Genomic DNA, 18004 nt, shown 5'->3' with positions numbered 1-18004 from the left:
TTTGAAAAATTGCATGGAACTACAAAGGAAAGTGAATATGAAATCCTATAAAACCTTGAATATTCAAAATCAGAAACAGGACCCAGCAACTCTGATATCCACTTAAGACTGAAAAGAAGAAGATAATTAGACTTTCTCTTTTCAATAGATTTTCTTTCTAATATTCACAAATGACTCTCACATTATCTAATATTCTCTTATATACAACCTTCTTGAAAGTATTAGCAGTAGTAATTTTTAAAGTATGACTATACCAAAAGCAACTCTCATATTTACCCAAAAGAAGGAACCACTACTAAGAATCAAAGCCTAGTAATTCTGTTCTTCCCTGACAGGTGTTATGTGTTTTGGCATGCTATATGAAAATCATTTATGAGAAGAACAGGAAAAAATTAGTTGTTTTCACTATTGAAATAAATGATTAAGCAGATTTCTGAAACCTGAAATTGTCAATAGGATGAATGATCATCCTAAGAAATATTCTAGAGGCTGTCATTACATAATATAAAAAGAACTGAAATAAAAATGTTAATAGGATATAAAGAAGTTAATCTGGGCTTTAGAGAGATATTTCTGAATTAGGTTGAGGGAATGAACAAGGACTAAGCATAGGTTGCTATGGCTAACATCATATGAGACTAGTAGTATCAGGAATCTAAGGTACAGGTTATTCGGCATTTGATAGGAGTGCTGACAATATTCCATAGGAAGTTTCACATTAACTGTGAGTGCTGTGAAATATAAATGATAATAAAAGTGAGAAAATAAACTTTAAAATACTTTCTTCTACATATTAAACTCACATTAAAAAGGGAGGCCATTATGGTTTTACTTTCTGCTCAGGCATTTTCTCTACACGGAGGAAAGATAATAAAAAGCTTGATAGGTATGAAAACTGAAACTCAGTCTCAAATGAAAGTTAAGTAAAGTTAAGGGGAAAAACTAAAGAAATAAAAATTTTAAAATATAAAAGACAAGCTCTGGAGCCACACTACATAATCTGATTCAAATACTGACTCTCCTCTGCCAGGCACTGGTAGATCACACTTATAATCCTAACTATTCGTAGAAGCTGAGATCTAAGGATCCCAAATGGCAACTAGCCTGGACAGACAAATACAAGAGACTATTATCTCTAATTAATCAGCAAAAAGCTGGAAACTGAACATATGGCAAAGTGGTAGATCACCAGCCTTGAGCAAAATAGTTAAGCAAGGGACCCTGAGCTCAAGCCCCAGTACTGGCAACCCACAAGAAAGAGAAGCTCACTTAATTACTAGATAGGTGAACCTGAACAAGTTTCCATTTATCAATTCAATTATTTCAGTTTTTTATTTTTATTTTTTTAATATTTTATTTTTTTTAATTTTTTTTTGCTTATGTGGTGCTGAGGAATCGAACCCAGGGCCACAGGCATGCAAGGCAAGCTCTCTACCACTGAGCCACCTTCCCAGCCCCTATTTCAGTTTTTTAAATGAAACAATAATAGTGCATAACCGAGAGGCCAATAGTGATGAGCAAGTAAAAAAAATCCAGGAAAAATAATTAAAACAGTATCTACCACTAAGTACAACAAATATTAATTATTGTTACCATATATAGTTAGCTTAAATTACTATGCCTGTTTTTAATTTCACAAGTACTGAATGAAACAATGACCTAGCTTATTTTTAAAAAGTAAGGAGAAAATGCTTACTTCATTGACAATTTTAATTGGGACTAATACCATTAACTTGGCTCATTTACATTTTTCTAGCTATAAAGACAGACATAATATTTCCCATCAGGTTATTCTGAAATTACTAGATAAGGCTAATTTTTAAAAAGCTCAAAAAGTAGTCATGTTTATTCTCAATCAATGCTCTAAAAACAAAACTGCACATTCTGCATCAAATTGTTCCAACTCCTATACATTATAGTTTTAAAATCTGGCCCAAAACAGTTTACATTGCTTCCATTAAAAAAAAAAAAAAAAAAAAAAAAAAAAAACAAACCTCTAAGGCAATAATTAAGCCTAAATAGATCTGAGTAGTGGCTTACTCAGTAATGGCTTCCAAAACTTGCTGTGTTGGGCTGCCACCTACAGGCTTCAATTTACCTATTACTTTTTAAAGGTGTGAAAGTTTTAGATGAAACACATCAACACCAAGCAAATTATTTACTAGGACAAAGTCTGAAAACATCTATAGGACACACGAAAAATAAAATATGGTTTGTCCTTATGAGGATTTATACTTTATTCTTAGCAGAGAAAATATATCTATTTCAGGAGAACAAACAACGGTGAAATGCTGAAAAATTATTATGTATTGCACTATACTTCTTGATATATTAAAAATGGAAATGATATATACCTAGCTTTCATTACAAAACAAATGCATATGACTAAAGACTTCCTAACCATTTTGTATTGACTGGTAACCTTATTAAATCACCATTGCTTAGATGTATGTTCTAAATAAGATATTGGTTACATTTCTGAAACACTTCCTGTCATTAACCTCATTTCTAGAATACTGGCTCATACTGAAGCACCTGGATTTCAGGAACACAAATCTGAAACTCACACACCATACTAAACTGTTATGTAAATGACAGAAACATGGGTCTGTTTCTCTAGAGAGGTGAAAGAATTTAACTTATCACTGAATTTCTCTCATTTGATTACAGTAATTTTGAGCCCATGATAACATACTACAACAGATGAAAGGAACAATTTTCCAACATCTTACAGGGCTGGGAAGGTGGCTCAGCAGTAAAGTGCTTGTCCTGCATGCTTGAGGCCCTGGGTTCGATTACTCAGCACCACATAAGTAGAAAAAGCCCAAAGTGGTGCTGTGGCTCAAGTGGTAGAGCACTAACCTTGAGCTGAAGAGCTGAGGTTCAGGCCCCACAACAGAAAGAAAGGAAAGAAAGTCTGTCTTACAGAATACCAGCAATCACACTTTTTTTTGGTCGGTTGTGGGGACTGAACTCTGGACCTGGGTGCTGTTCCTGAGCTCTTCAGCTCAAGGCGAGCATTCTACCACTTGAGCCACAATGCCACTTCCTCCTATCAATTTTTGATAATTATGTTTTTAAAACACTCTAAACTTTAATATTCCAGAACTAGGTCTGGACTTAGTTCTTAAAATTTTCATTTGTATAAAGTACAAATGATATAAAATCTTAGCTCTTTAGTTTCCTCATATTTTAAGTCAGATGATTCCTGTTAATAAAAAAGTGGGGAGGGCTGGGAAGGTGGCTCAGTGGTAGAGTGCTTGCCTGGCATGCATGAGGCTCTGGGTTCAATTCCTCAGCATCATATAAGCAGAAAAGGCTGGAAGTGGCACTGTGGCTCAAGTGGTAGAGTGTTAGCTTTTGAGCTGAAGAGCTGAGGACAGCGCCCAGGCCCAGGGTTGGGCCCCACGACCAGCTAAAAAACAAAACAAAACAAAAAAAAAAACAACACAAAAACAAAAACAAAAAGGGGGGGAGTATGCCAACTAATCAAATTGTATAAATAACCACATTTGATTACAGAATATCTCAACCATACACACCAATCAGAAATTAGCAACTAAAATGTGATGTTACTTTCAGATCATACAATTAGGAAAAATGAGTATAGGGGTCATCTTCCTTTGGTCAGGTCATGAATAAAAACTCAAACATGCAAAATAGGAGAAAAGAGAAAAACAAGAAAATGATAAATTAGTAAAAGCTACAGCTCTTATACTTCCATAAAATTTCTTCACAATTCAGACTTCTATTTAAAAATAAGAAACAAAGTGGAAAGAGTGTAGAGCCAAAAGAAAAGTTATTATCAGTCAACTGAGAACCAAAGAAGACCTCAGGCTCTCTGCCTCTGTCTGTTGAAGGAGCAACTACCCAATCTCCTGTACAACAGAAACATCAGTCAGCAGGCAATTCTGTTCTAAGAATCTCAATCTGCCAGCCAGATCTGTTCAAGTAAATTTTAAGAACTCTACTACCTTTCCACTTTCTAACGGTAGGATTTTATTTAAAAAAACAAAACAAAACAAAAAACAGTAACACTAGGCCAGGTGGCACACACCTGAATCCCAGCAATCAGGAGGCTGAAGCAGGAGGACTGAGTTTGAGGCCAGCCTGTGCCACACAACAAGATCCTGTCTCAAAACCAATCAAACAATTCTCAAACACACACCCATATTCTATCTCCTTGCCCCTACAGTATGTCCTGTATTTGTATTGTATAAATACTAAAAACATGGACTTTACAAATACTGAACCAGTGTGCCAAGGGGAAGTAAGCCTTCTTAGTCATGTGTTCAATACCCAATCAGCACATGACTATGGTTTATGTGTTTCTGACTAAAAACAGCATAATGCTTAGAACTAATTTGAACAAGAAAAATCACCAACACACAAGCCACAAAAATACATGTTTTAAGAAAGCATTAAACAAAATATGAAAAGGGCATTTATTTTGAGACTAATGGCAAAGTGTTATTTTTTTCCAACTCATATGGTTGCTCATCAGGCAAATCAATTACTTTACTACTCAGTACATCTGTGAAAGACTAAAAAAAAAAAAAAAAGCTTCAAGTATTGACTCAGGGATTACAAATAAATTGTAGCAAGTAGGTAAATCAGGCAATACTGAAAGTTACCATAATCAGTAGCAACTCTATATAAGACAAATATCCGATTTGTCATTGTAATGCCCATCTGATTACCTCCAAAATGACAGTTCTGAAAACCCTAGAGTTATTTGCTACTATGAAACCAAGAGTTGTGGACTAGAGAGTCTGAGGTTTTCAAAAAATGAGTAATTTTCTCTGGACTTGATAGCCCATGATTGAACATAGGAAATGGAGGCTGGAACCTGAGGTCAGCTTGAACATAATGAAACCCTGTTTCAAAATAAAAACAGCAAAAGTACTTTTTCAAAGTACTATATCTTACCTGATATATTCTAAAAGGGATATAACGAAATCCATTTTCTTCTGCAGGATATTCCATGAGTTTCCGGTTGATGGCCCAAAACTGGTCAAATCTGTCTGAAAGATACAAATTACATTATTAAAAATGAGTAATATAATGGAATACCTTGTATGAAGACATGAAGTTTGTTGAAACATCTTCCTCATCATTTATACAATAGTTTTTCTAAGTCATTTTCTTTTCTTAGAAGATATTTTTTCACAGAATCCCAATCCAGGTGTCAGTGGCTCATGGCTATAATCCTAGCTACTCAGGAGGCTGAAGACTAAGGAACACAGTTCAAAGCCAGACCAGAGAGAAAAAGTCCATGAGACACTTATCTCCAAAACCACCAGAAAACTGAAAGTGAGGCTGTGGTTCAAAGTGGTAGAGCGCTAGCCTTGTGAAAAGGCTCAGAAACACACCTAGGCCCTGAGTTCAAACCCCACCACCAACACAAAAGAGAGAGTTTGAGAGCATCTCAAAACCAGATACATGACCATTGTATAAGGCAAAGAACACTGCGTAGTAATAGAGATCTGGCTCTGATACCAATGTTAGCCAGAACCTGTATAAAAAAGAACCTGCATAAAAAAGGTATTATATATTTGTAGACTTAAGAAAGCACTAAATATAAAAGCATTAAAGGTTTTGATGTGGAACTGACACTGCAAACTCTCAATTACAGCTAAACATCAGACTGACTAATCTTTTTTTTAATGTTTTGGATTCACTGAACTCTATAATTTTCCACTACTAAAATTTACACTACTATATAAGACTATAAATCTAAACTACTAAATTCCACAATCTAGTGGTTTTAAAAAAAGAATTCTAGCCGGGTGCCCTGTAATCCTAGCTACTCAGTAGGCTGAGATCTGAGGATTGCAGTTCAAAGCCAGCCCAGGCAGGAAAGACCGTGAGACTCCTATCTCCAATAAACCACTAGAAAACCGGAAGTGGTGCTGTATCTCAAGTGGTAGAGCGCTTACTTTGAGCTGAAGAGCTGGGGGACAGCGCCCAGGCCCAGAGTTCAAGCCCCACGACAGACCAAAAAAAAAAAAAAAAAAAGAGTTCAGAGCAGTTTATAATGTGGTCACATAATTTATGCCATTTCCCATTTGTTTCCCTCACTAGCCATGATGTTTTCAAACTCATTCTTGTTGCAGCATGTATAAGAAACATCATTCCTTTTTATGAAAAAATAAGCATTTCACAATAAGGAGTTACAAGAATGTTTTTATCTAGCAGCTTACAAACATTTGCACATCCACTAGGAATATTAGTGTACACATTTTTGTATGAAGGTCTAGCTTTAATTCACTTGGGCAGTGTTTAACTGCTATATAGTAATGATTTTTTTTTCCCAAAATGACTAAACCAATTTCCATTCCCTGGTGGAAGCGATGCAAGAAAGTTCCAATATGGCTACATTACTGTCATCACTAATTATTTTTTGCCTTTTTGATTATAGTGAGTTACTATAGAAGTAACTCACTGTAGTTTTTATTTGCATTTTCCTAAGAACTAATAATGCTGAATATCTTCTAAAGTGCTTATTGGCATTTTCGTGTATCATCTTTGGAGAAATATCTATCAAATCCTTTGTCTTTCAAAATTGGTCCTTGTAGCTGGAGTTTTTTTATTTTTATTTTTTTTGGGGGGGGGGGGTCCGGTCATGGGGCCTGAACTCTGGGCCTGGGCGCTGTCCCTCAGCTCTTCTGGCTGGAGTTTTTAAAAGTTGTTTTTTTTTTTTTTTAAATATAATCTGATTTGACAGTGTACTTTCTCCTTTCCTATATCCTGTTTTAAAGCAATTTACTGGCTCACCCAGAATCCAAGAATATATTATTTTAACAAAGTAACATTTTACACTTAAAATTGTAATCAGAATTAACTCTCTCTAGCAAGTAAGCAGCTCCAAGATTTCAGTTCATCTCAATGTTAGAGCACATACTATACTATTAGACTTGTTTCATTCATATCCAAGGTCTATCTACAGACACTATGTAGACATCAACTAAAACTATAATTAGAAATAATAAAAAATTGGGATTCTTGAGCCAGGCATAGTGGCCATGCCTATAAACTCAGCAAATAGAAGGCAGAGGAAAGGAGATATGAAGTTCAAAGACTGTCTTAAAAAGTCTTTAAAAATAAAAGTAGGGCTGAGAATGTAACTTAGTGATTAGAGTACTTCACTAGCATGCATGAAGCCCTGGGTTAGATTCTTCAGTACTACAGAAAAAGCCAGAAGTGGAGCTGTGGCCCAAGTGGTAGAGTGCTAGAGAAGCTCAGGGACAGTACTTAAAGCCATGAATTCAAGCCACAGGACTAGCATGTGCACACGTATACACATGTGCGCACGCGCGCACACAGGCACACGCACACACACACATCAAATATCCATTTTTCAGACAACAAGTTCAAGAAGAGTTCTTATGCCTCCTACTGACAGTTTTACTCCATAAAGCTATTATTTAATAAGTTTTTTATTGTGAAAATACCAGACAGAGGGTTACAATTACATGAGCAAGTTAATGAGTACATTTCTTATCAAGGATTGTTGCCTCCTCCTCTGTTTTTCCCCTACCATCCCTGCCCTCCCATCTCCATAACTACACTCCCCTAACCCCCGCAAAAAGTTATAAAGTTAATTTTCAACATGGCATCTTGTAATCTCATTGTTGCAATGGGTTCACCTGTATCCCTACTTAAACAATTTGGTTTTTTCCTTTGCCCTCCCCAAATTTTACTAACATCAAATACAGTGAAAACAGGGGTTATACCATAGGGGAGGGACATACAAAGCAACCAAAAAATCATCTTATAAATACATTAGAAACAATAGCAAGAAAGAAAACACCACTTGTGTCCTAGGCCAAAGAAATATGGGTTCCATCATTTCCCTTATTTGCAATAACTAGTATATGTCTGAGACGAGCAGAAAAGGTCAGATAAGATGATGTTAGGCAAAATGAACCTCAAGATAAGGACACAGTGGTTTTTTCTTTCTTGCTATTGTTCCTAATGTATTCATAAAGTGGTATTTTTGTTGCTTTGTATGTCCCTCCCCCACGGTAAAGCTATTATTATATAAGGAGTCTCCTATAATTCATACAACTAGACTAGTTGGCACTGTAAAAAAAAAAAATCATAGTAATGGTAGCTTTAAGATAATCATACAGGAAGTGGTGCTGTAGCTCAAGTGGTAGAGCGCTCGCCTAGAGCTGAAAAGCTGAGGGATAGCGCCCAGGCCCAGAGTTCAAGCCCTACGACCGACAAAAAAAAAAAAAAAAAGATAATCATACAGTAGGTGCTAATGGCTCGCACCTGTAATCCTAGCTACTCAGGAGAATGAGATCTAAGGATCGTGTCTAACTTTTGACTAAATCTATGTAAATCTTATGTTTTCTGTAATACATACTCAGCAATACACCGGTAATCATTAAACTCCACATCTCTGTTTCCTAATAGCTGCCATTTTTTGCTTAGCTTCTCAGAAACATTCAATAACTAGCTTTTCATTCTAATTTTGTCTTTAATCTCAGCATTTTATTTATATCATTTTTTGTTATAGTTCTGGCCAAATTATATATTATACTTCTCCATACATAATACATTTGCTGGTTCTTCCTCCTCCTCCTATTACATCAGAAAAGTAGCAAGAATCAAGCACTACAAAAACAATACAAGGAGCCAGGCGCTGGTGGCTCACGCCTGTAATCCTAGCTACTCAGTAGGCTGAGATCTGTGGATCCCAGTTCAAAGCCAGCCTAGGCAGGACCATAAGACTCTTATCTCCAATAAACCACTCAAAAAAACCAGAAGTGGTGCTGTGGCTCAAGTGGTAGAGTAGCCTTGAGCTGAAGAGCTGAGGGACAACTTTCAATCCCAGAGTTCAAGTACCATGATCAACAAAATAAATAAATAAAAAGATACACATACAGGCAGTAGCTATACTGTTTGTGTTTTGGCAATTTTTATATGATATTACAGTTATTTCTGGCAAGTTACTAACTACCTAAATCCTCCTCAAAAAGGGGGAGAGAAAGAAACTAATGGTAATTATTCATCACGAAATAAATTTGAAAAAAATAAACTAATCATCAGGTGAACATTGGTGGATCATATCTGAAATCCTAGCTACTCAGGAGGATGATATCTAAGGATAGCTGTTTGAAGGCAGCCCTAGCAGAAAAGTCCATGAATCTCTTATCTCCAGTTAATCAGCAAAAAGCCTGAAGTGGAGATGTGGTTATTGTGCCAGCTTGAGCAAAAAAGCTCAGCAAGAGTGGAAGGTCCTGAATTCGCTTGCCTTGCATGCATGAGGCCTAGGTTCGATTCCTCAGTACCACATAAGCAGAATAATAACAACAAAAGCTGGAAGTGGCGCTGTGCCTCAAGTGGTAGAGTGCTAACCTTGAGCTGAAGAGCTGAGGGATAGCGCTCAGACCCAGAGTTCAGGCCCCACGACCGGACCCCCCAAAAAAAATTTAAAAAATTTAATTTTAATTAAACTAATATCCACTAAAAATAATGTAAGCTTTTAACATGTTTAACAGTCAAGGTTTGCCTTTATTCGCAAGCACATGGAACTTGAGATTTTTTTGTATTTTGTTAAAAATATGTACTCATGAATATAGGGATAAGTCATTAAGTTAAAATAAGTCAGGTTAAAAAATTACTTTTAAGGGGCTGGGAAGGTGGCTCAGTGGTAGAGCGCTTGCCTTGCATGCCTGAGGCCCTGGGTTCGATTCCTCAGCACCCACATAAGCAAAAAGAAAAAAGACGGATGTGGCGCTGTGGCTCAAGTGGTAGAGTGCTAGCCTTGAGCTGAAGAGCTGAGGGACAGCGCCCAGGCCCAGAGTTCAGGTCCCACGACTGGACCCAAAAAAAAAAAATTTTCTTTTAAGGATTTCCTCAATTTTCTAACTCATTTTAAAAAATGACATTAAATAGAAAACAGCCTGCATAATTAGTGACAACTACCTCAGAAATAAAAATGCTACTTTCTTGTGGCTATTTTACAGAGAGGTTGTATATTTTTATATCTGAAATGAAAGCCCACAACAAACCCTGAAAGGCATGGTCTATCTTAAATGAGTTTTCCTGGTTTCATAAGCTTTTCTTATTTCATCTCCAGAGAGCTTCTGAAATTAAAATTAGCATATGAAAGTATTCAAAACTTGTTGAAGTTTCTGTTTACTTGTTATAGCATACAGGTGCAATACTGAGTAAAATCAAATTACCATCTGTTTTGTCTTGATTATTGCAAATTATTAATTCTACTACAAAAAGGTGAAGTATCTTTGACTTTACAACTAAGAAATTCTTATTCATAAATTCAAACAATTCCACAACTATTATAGCATTTTTTTAACTATTTTAAGTTATTCTTAATGTTTTCTGGTGACATGCGAACTACAATAAAGGAACTGATATCTATTATTTTTAACTAAGACCAACACTATCTATTGAAGATAATTAATATGAAAATAAAGTACTACATAAATGTGAAACTAAGCCGTGCACTGGTGGCTTAAACTTATAATTCTAGGTACTCATTAGGCTGAGATCTGAGGATCAAGGTTCGCAGCCAGCCAGGACAGGATAGTCCTTGAAACTTTTATCTCCAGTTAAATATCAGAAAGCCAGAAGTGGAGCTATGGCTCAAGTTGTAGAGCACTGACCAATCTTTGAGTTCAAGCCCCAGGAGTGGCACAAAAAAAGAAAAGAGGGGGAGAGAGAAGAGAAAGGAAGAGAGAAAGGGTGGAAAGGAAGAGAGGAAAGGGTGAGGGGGAAAAAGGGAGAGGGAAGAGAAGGAATTGGAAGGAGAGGAGGAAGGAAAGGAATGTTTTATGGTTTGTTTTTTTTTAATTTTTATTTTTTGGGTCTGGTCGTAGGACCTGAACTCTGGGCCTGGGCGCTGTCCCTCAGCTCTTCAGCTCAAGGCTAGTGCTCTACCACTTGAGCCACAGTACCACTTTCGGCTTTTTTCTTTTTGCTTATGTGGTGCTGAGGAATTGAACCCAGGGCCTCATGCATGCAAGGCAAGCACTCTACCACTGAGCCACCTTCCCAGACCAGAAATGTTTTGGTGATACCAGCCTAAGGGCCTGGGCACTGTCTCTTCTTATGGTTAAGGCTCATACTCTACAACTGAAGTCACAGCTCTATTTCTAGCTTTTTGCTGGTTAATCAGAAATAATAACCTCATATACTTTCCTACCATGGCTGGCTTCCTCAGATCTCAGCCTCCTAAACAGCTATTACAGATGTGAGCCACTAGCACCTGGCCTTTTTTTTTCCTTTTTCCTTTTTTTTTTTTTTGCCAGTCCTGGGGCTTGAACTCAGGGCCTGGGCACTGTCCCTGAGCTGTTTTTGCTCAAGGCTAACACTTGAGCTACAGCACCACTTCCAGCTTTTTCTGTGTATGTGTTACTGAGGAATTGAACCCAGGGCTTCATGCATGTGAGGGAAGCACTGTACCAATGAGCCACATTCCCAGCCCCCAATTATTTATTTTATAAAATGACAACTGAAACAAGCAACACAATTACATATTTTGCTGTCTGCAGATGACATGAATAAAATAATGTCTACATAATGGACCAACAGAGACTAAGATGTGATATGATGCAACAATGACCACTAACACATGTTGTAAGTAAGGTTCCTGGACCAAAGAGCAATAAAGTTGTATTAAATGTAAATATTTATACTAAATACAGCGATGGAAAGTTGAACCATACAGCTGGGGAAGCTAAACACAAAGTTTATGCTGTTTTAAGTACTAGGTTAAAAAATTAGAAAATAGGGTCTGGGAAGGTGGCTCAGGGGTAGAGCGCTGGCCTGACATGTATGACGCCCTGGGTTCGATTCCTCTACACCATGTAAGCAAAAAGAAAAAAGCCGGAAGTGGCGCTGTGGCTCAAGTGGCAGAGTGCTAGCCTTGAGCTGAGGGACAGCGCCCAGGCCCAGAGTTCAGGCCCCATGACTGGACCTCCCACCCCCAAAAAATTAGAAAATGCACTGAAGGACACGCACGCGCGCGTGTGTGTGTGTGTGTGTTAAGGATAATAAAAAGTACCTAGTGTGCTAATTTGGTCATGGAGGATAGATTTAACTTGTGCCATTTTTCTATTTTTTGTTGGTGGTGGTGATGATGGGGCTTGAATTCTGGGGCTGGGCACTTTCCCTGTGCTCTTCAGCTCAAGGAAAGACCTTTATCACTTCAGCCAAAGCGCCACTTCCAGTTTTCTGGTGGTGTATTGGAGATAAGTGTCTCATGGACTTTCCTGTGTGGATTGGCTTTAAATCATGTTCCTACTTGTATTGTCAAAACTCATAGAACTCACACACTCTGTAGACCATGATAATGACAATTTGCCTTGTGAAGGTTAAAATGTGTTTGTGACTTTAAGTATCACTATTCCACAATACTGTGAAATCTGTGAAATTTATGTAATCACCTAATCTCAATTAAAGAAAAAAAAGTGAGAGAAGGGATGGATTAGGAGAGATGGGTGACAACGTTGTCAGACACTTTGTATTTATATACTGTTTTGTAATATGGGAACTTCTTTGTACAACTACTTAAAAATATTTTAAAAAGAAATAAAAAAAGAAATACAGGAGGAAAAAAAACCCAGGATCCTCAGATCTCAGCCTCCTGAATAGCTAGGATTACAGGCGTGAGACACTGGTGCCCAGCTTGCCATCTATTTTTAAATGTGTAAATTACTTAGTTTTATCATATTTTATAAAATAGCAATTCTCAAATTATACACTATATTAGTTACCATTTTGTAGTCCCATCCAAAGCTGCTTGTGATCTTTTTTCTGCATTTCATTAATTACTTGACTTTTATGCTTTAAAGCATCAGCTTCTTTCATACAAGACATAAAATGAGCTTCAACTGCATCTTTAGATGGACAGTGCAGAAGGTCCTTTTCTGGAAAACTCTATCAAAGGAAAAACATATGTTAAAACAAGTATACACATTACAAAATTAGCTGCTCCAATATTTGTAGCAAACCATCTTTTACCATAAACTTTATTTTAATTAACTTAAAAATCATGCCGGGCACCAGTGGTTCACACCTGTAATTCTAGCTACTCAGAAGGCTTAGATCTGAGGATCGTGGTTTGAAGCCATCCTGGGCAGAAAAGTCCCTGTGACACTCCTATCTCCAATAAACTACTCAATAAAGCCAGAGGGGATGCTGTGGCTCAAGTGGTAGAGCACTAGCCTTGAGCACAGAGAGGCTCAGGGACAGTCCCCAGGTCCTGAGTTCAAACCCCAGGACCAGCAAAATAAAGAAAGAAAGAAAAAAGAAAAGAAATTAGTACCTATTTGGTACAAGTTGTACTTTTCCCAAATGATACTTATCTATGCTTGTAAAAACACAGATAATGAAGGGAAATTGTTTTTAAAATAGTTTTTCAATTGACCATGCCAAGGGGATTGTTTGTTTTCATAGACACAGGATACTGGTTTAGTTTTCATCTTGATAAAGGATCTCACTATATAGCCCAGTCTGGATTTGGAACTCACTGGGCTGGCCTTGTAGTCATAAATCCCCCTTCTTAGCCTACAAAATAATAGAGTTACAGGCATGCACCACCATAACCTGCCATTCCCAAGTGTTTAAAGGGACATGGAATGGAACTCTCTCTCACCCACTAGTGGTGGGAATGTAAAAAGATACAAATTCTTTGGAAACACAACCTACAATATGCCACAGTATCCTAAGCTAGGTTTTTAATCTTTAAAATAAATAAATAAATAAATAATGTGGCGAAGAATGGGGCTTAGTAGTAAAGTGCTTGCCTAGCATGCATGAAGCCCTAGGTTCAAATTCCTCAGTACCACATAAACAGAAAAGACTGGAAGTGGTGCTGTGGCTCAAGTGGTAGAGTACTGGCCTTGAGCCAAAAGAATCTTAGAGACAGTGCACAGGCCCTGAATTCAAGCCCCAGGATTGGCAAATATAAAAATAAATAAATAAAAATAAATGAAATCCTAGCCTAAATGCTTACACAATACTGTTCCCAATTGTTTTTACTTGTAACAATAAGACAGGAAATAGGGACTGGGAAGGTGACTCAGTGGTAGAGCTTGCCTTGCATGCTTAAGGCCCTGAGTTCAATTCCCCAGCACCACATAAGCAAAAAGAAAAAAGCCAGAAGTGGTGCTGTGGCTCAAGTAGTAGAGCGCTAGCCTTGAGCTGAAGAGCTGAGGGACCCAGGCCCAGAGTTCAGGCCCCACGACCGGACCCCCCAAAAAAAGACAGGAAATAAAAGTGGACAGAGCACAAAATTTAATTTTTGTTAATGTATATTCTTTGACTATGAACAGTTTATTATTCAATGATACTTTAAAACTTAGTTTTTCAGCTGGACTGAAGGATAGTTCAAACTTCATTATCACAAAAATTCAAAACTAACTTAATAGAAAACAGCTAAGTTTGTTTATGACTTCATTCACAATAGTACATGTATATTAGCCTATATTCAATGCATTAGTATTGTAATTATTTCTATTTAAGTTAATTGATCTTCCATTTCAAATCTGCATATCAACCTCTAAAGGTACATATTCACTGTATTATTATTTGGAATACAACATTAATAATTTCCAGAAAATGTTAACTTTAGTATAATTTATAATGTGGCTTTCAATTATAAAACAGTTAATTTTGTCAATAAAAAGTCTTAAGTTGAGAATATACTTCAGTGGTAGACCACTTGCCTATCATGCATGAAGCCCTATATTCAACCCCTGGTCTGCAAAGAATAAGAATTAATAATGTCACCGGGCATCAGTGGCTCATGCCTATAATCCTAGCTACTCAGGAGGCTGAGATCTGAGGACTGCTGTTCAAAGCCATCCTGGGCAGGAAAGCCCAGAAATCCTTATCTCCAATTAACTACCAGAAAACTAGAAGTAGCACTATGGCTCAAAGTGGTAGAGCATAGCCTTGAGCTGAAGAGTTAAGAGACAGGGCCCAGGTCCAGAGTTCAAGCTCTAGAGATTAGATAGATAGATAGATAGATAGATAGATAGATAGATAGATAGATAGATAGATAGATAGATAGATAGATAGATGATAGATAGATAGATAGATAGATAGATAGATAGATTACCTGATCCATTGTTTAGTAAGCAAGGCCCTAGTATTATGCTGAAGAAAAGGGGGAAGGGAGGGAGAAGTAAATGAAAATTAATATCAAAAATAGCCCTTCATCTAGTATACAATTCTCCATGTTGATTATACAGTTTTGTTATAAATGATTAGCTGCACATAGGAATTTTTTGTATCTCAAAGTAAGTTACGTTTTTGGATAATTTGAATTATTTACCTTTTTAAGTATTAATTCCTTAAAACTTTGTATGACAAAAGGAGTTGATTTCTCAAAACAGTGGCTGCAAAAGACTGAAGAGAAACTTTTCTTTAGCCTCATAGTAACGTGTTCAGCCTAAGCTACTTAGGCAAGTAGCCCGTGTAACCACCAATTGCTTTGCTGTTTTCCCACCTTTTCACTGTAGATTCTTAAGCTTAACAAATCTGATTCCTACAATGAACATCTGACAATTATAAATGAGCAGCTTTATAGCAAGGTAAGTCTTGAGAGAGTACAGATAGATAATAGGATGATCCTCAGTTCAAACCCCAGTACTGCTGTGGTGGTGGTATGTGCAGATAGCTGTGTACCCCTAAGCTTCAATAGAATGCCTATCCCTAGTGACATGAACTCAGGAGAAGGTGAGAGGGCAAAAACAGAAGAAAAAAAAAGAGAGATGCCTTGCGCAGCCAAAACAAAGCAGTTGAATTAATTGTGGCAAAGAAAGTGACAGATATCTCAGCTAAAACCACTCTTTCCGTGAGTAAGTGGAGGTAAGAGTACAAAGTCCTTTTTTTTAAGCTTCAAAATGAAATTACAAACAAATCCTTGATTCATCACACTTTTAATCCTCCTTTCTACTGTGCATTAGCCATTGTTTATAAATGCCTTTCTTTTCAACCCAAACAAATTCTCTTGAGTTTGACACTCAGTTTACTATCTTCCATTAATCTAAATCAGATGCATTACAAACTAATCCTAATTTCACTTTTACAAAAGTAATTGGAAAGAATCCATTAAGTTCAATATTATTATTAAAAGTGTCATTTAACATTAGAGATAATTGGCCACCATTAAACATTTTATGTTTACAAGGAAGCAAAAACAAGAAAGTGGGAACATTCATCCTCTACTGTATCTACCATATTGCAAACTCAAAGAACTCGTGGCAACAGAAAAAAAAAATGTGTTTTTCAACTCATGTAAACAGGATCTAGCAACAGAGCCAGGTGCCAATGGTTCATGTCTGTAATCGTAGACACTCAAGAGGCTAAGTTCTGATGAACACAGTTCAAAGTCATACTGAACAGAAAAGTCTATGAGATTCTTCTACCTCCAGCAAAAAGCCAAAAGTGGAGGTATGGGTGTGGTTTGAGTGGAAAAGTGACAGCCTTAAACAAAAAACCTAGTTCAAGCTCCATAACTGGCACAAAAAAGGAAGGAAGGAAGGAAGGAAGGAAGCAAGCAAGCAAAAGATAAAAGCCTGGTACTATGGCTCCTGCCAGTAATCCTAGCTACTCAGGAGGCTGAGATCTGAGGATCCGGGTTCAAAGCCAGCCTTCAAACCCTTCAAAGCCAGGGTTCAAAGTCCATGAGACACTTATCTACAATTAACTCTCAAAAAGTTTATCTGTAACTGAAGTGGTAGATCTAGTGCTAGACTTGAGCAAAAAATCCTCAGGGACATCACCCAGGCCCAACACTCAAGCCCCAGGAACACACACATGAACAAACACATACTCACACACTAACATCTGATCAAACATTGGGTAGTTGGAAATTCACAGCAATGTTGTTTTATTAGTCACCTCCAATAGTAGATTTAGCATTCCAGGAAGGGAATCTTCTCTCCAAGGACTAGTTGCATATTTATGAAAGCATTCAAGGGACATACAGAATATCAACAACCAAAGAGAAACATATGTGATCTAGCCCTGTCATATTCCAAGTAATTTTCAGACAGAGGGCCACCCCTAATTACACAGAAAAAATAAAGCCATAATCTAAAGTCTTCATTTGAAAACAATTCTAAAAACATTTCCCAATATTATATAAGTATGTGTACACATATGGGAAGGACTGGATTTTTTAAGTATTTCTTCCAAAGTGTAATATTCTCAATAAGACTCTATTATGAAGCTAGGGATATAGCTCAAGTGGTTGCCTAACATGTGCCAAAGCCTACGGTTCAATCCCTAATAACCAATAAATTAAATAGAAAAGACACATACGCATAGAGGAATATGCTAAAATCAGTGAGCCAAAATGAACATTTCTTGGTTTCCTTCCATTTCTTAATTCTACCAAGCAACAAAATGTAAAGTTACCTAAATCAGTTGTCTTTTTATTTACTATTATAATCTATAGGATATGTCTCATCCTGTTTTCTAAATCCCAAATGCTATATCTTTGAAACCCAGATCAATTTCCCTCCCTTTCCAGGATTGTATCATTAACTAGTTCTCTTGTTTCCCATCAGTTTCAAACTTAAAATTGATATCCAAAACTAAAACCAAACCCCTTCCCTCTTCTTCACCTAAAACCTCATATTGACATTCAACATTTAAGCTCACCAAGGCCTTTGACCTTAGTCAATCCTCCGCAACTCTTCTATCTCCATTTCAATTGTTGTTTTCCAAGATTAACAGTGTATGTCTAAAGCACATGCCGAATATCTAACAACTGAGTATATTCCATAGAGCAGTCATCCACAAGTTCTTGTGTTACCAAACCTTCCTATGTTCCTTTTCCTTGCAGCCACTTTCACCACTTCCAAAGCCATTCTTTAAATATTGCTATTTTTAAAGTTTGTAGTCTAAACTTCACTTTTTCATCCCATATTCTCATATAAAGTTACCCATATGAAGTTACCTACAACCTAGATTAATGATTATCTCTTGACAAGATATTTGCCATAACTCTCAG

The 18004-nt window shown here is 37.0% G+C and overlaps 1 protein-coding gene across 3 annotated transcripts in view; it reads right to left on the bottom strand.

Moving 5' to 3' along the window:
- The window catches only part of Atg5 (autophagy related 5), a 73207-nt gene that overhangs the window by 25057 nt on the left and 30146 nt on the right, over nt 1–18004 (bottom strand). For all 3 annotated transcript variants that reach the window (XM_070011014.1, XM_070011015.1, XM_070011016.1), the window contains 2 exons: nt 12753–12915; nt 4930–5024 (listed from right to left, as the gene is read on the bottom strand). In XM_070011014.1, coding sequence (XP_069867115.1) covers nt 4930–5024; nt 12753–12915 — 258 coding nt within the window. The remainder of the gene's footprint in view (nt 1–4929; nt 5025–12752; nt 12916–18004) is intronic.

The sequence above is a fragment of the Dipodomys merriami genome, unplaced genomic scaffold, assembly GCF_024711535.1.
Source record: "Dipodomys merriami isolate MVZ:Mamm:240054 unplaced genomic scaffold, mDipMer1.0.p SCAF_8, whole genome shotgun sequence".
NCBI lineage: Eukaryota > Metazoa > Chordata > Mammalia > Rodentia > Heteromyidae > Dipodomys > Dipodomys merriami.
Note: the sequence above shows the minus strand (reverse complement) of the source record. Positions and strands in the feature narration are given on the sequence as shown.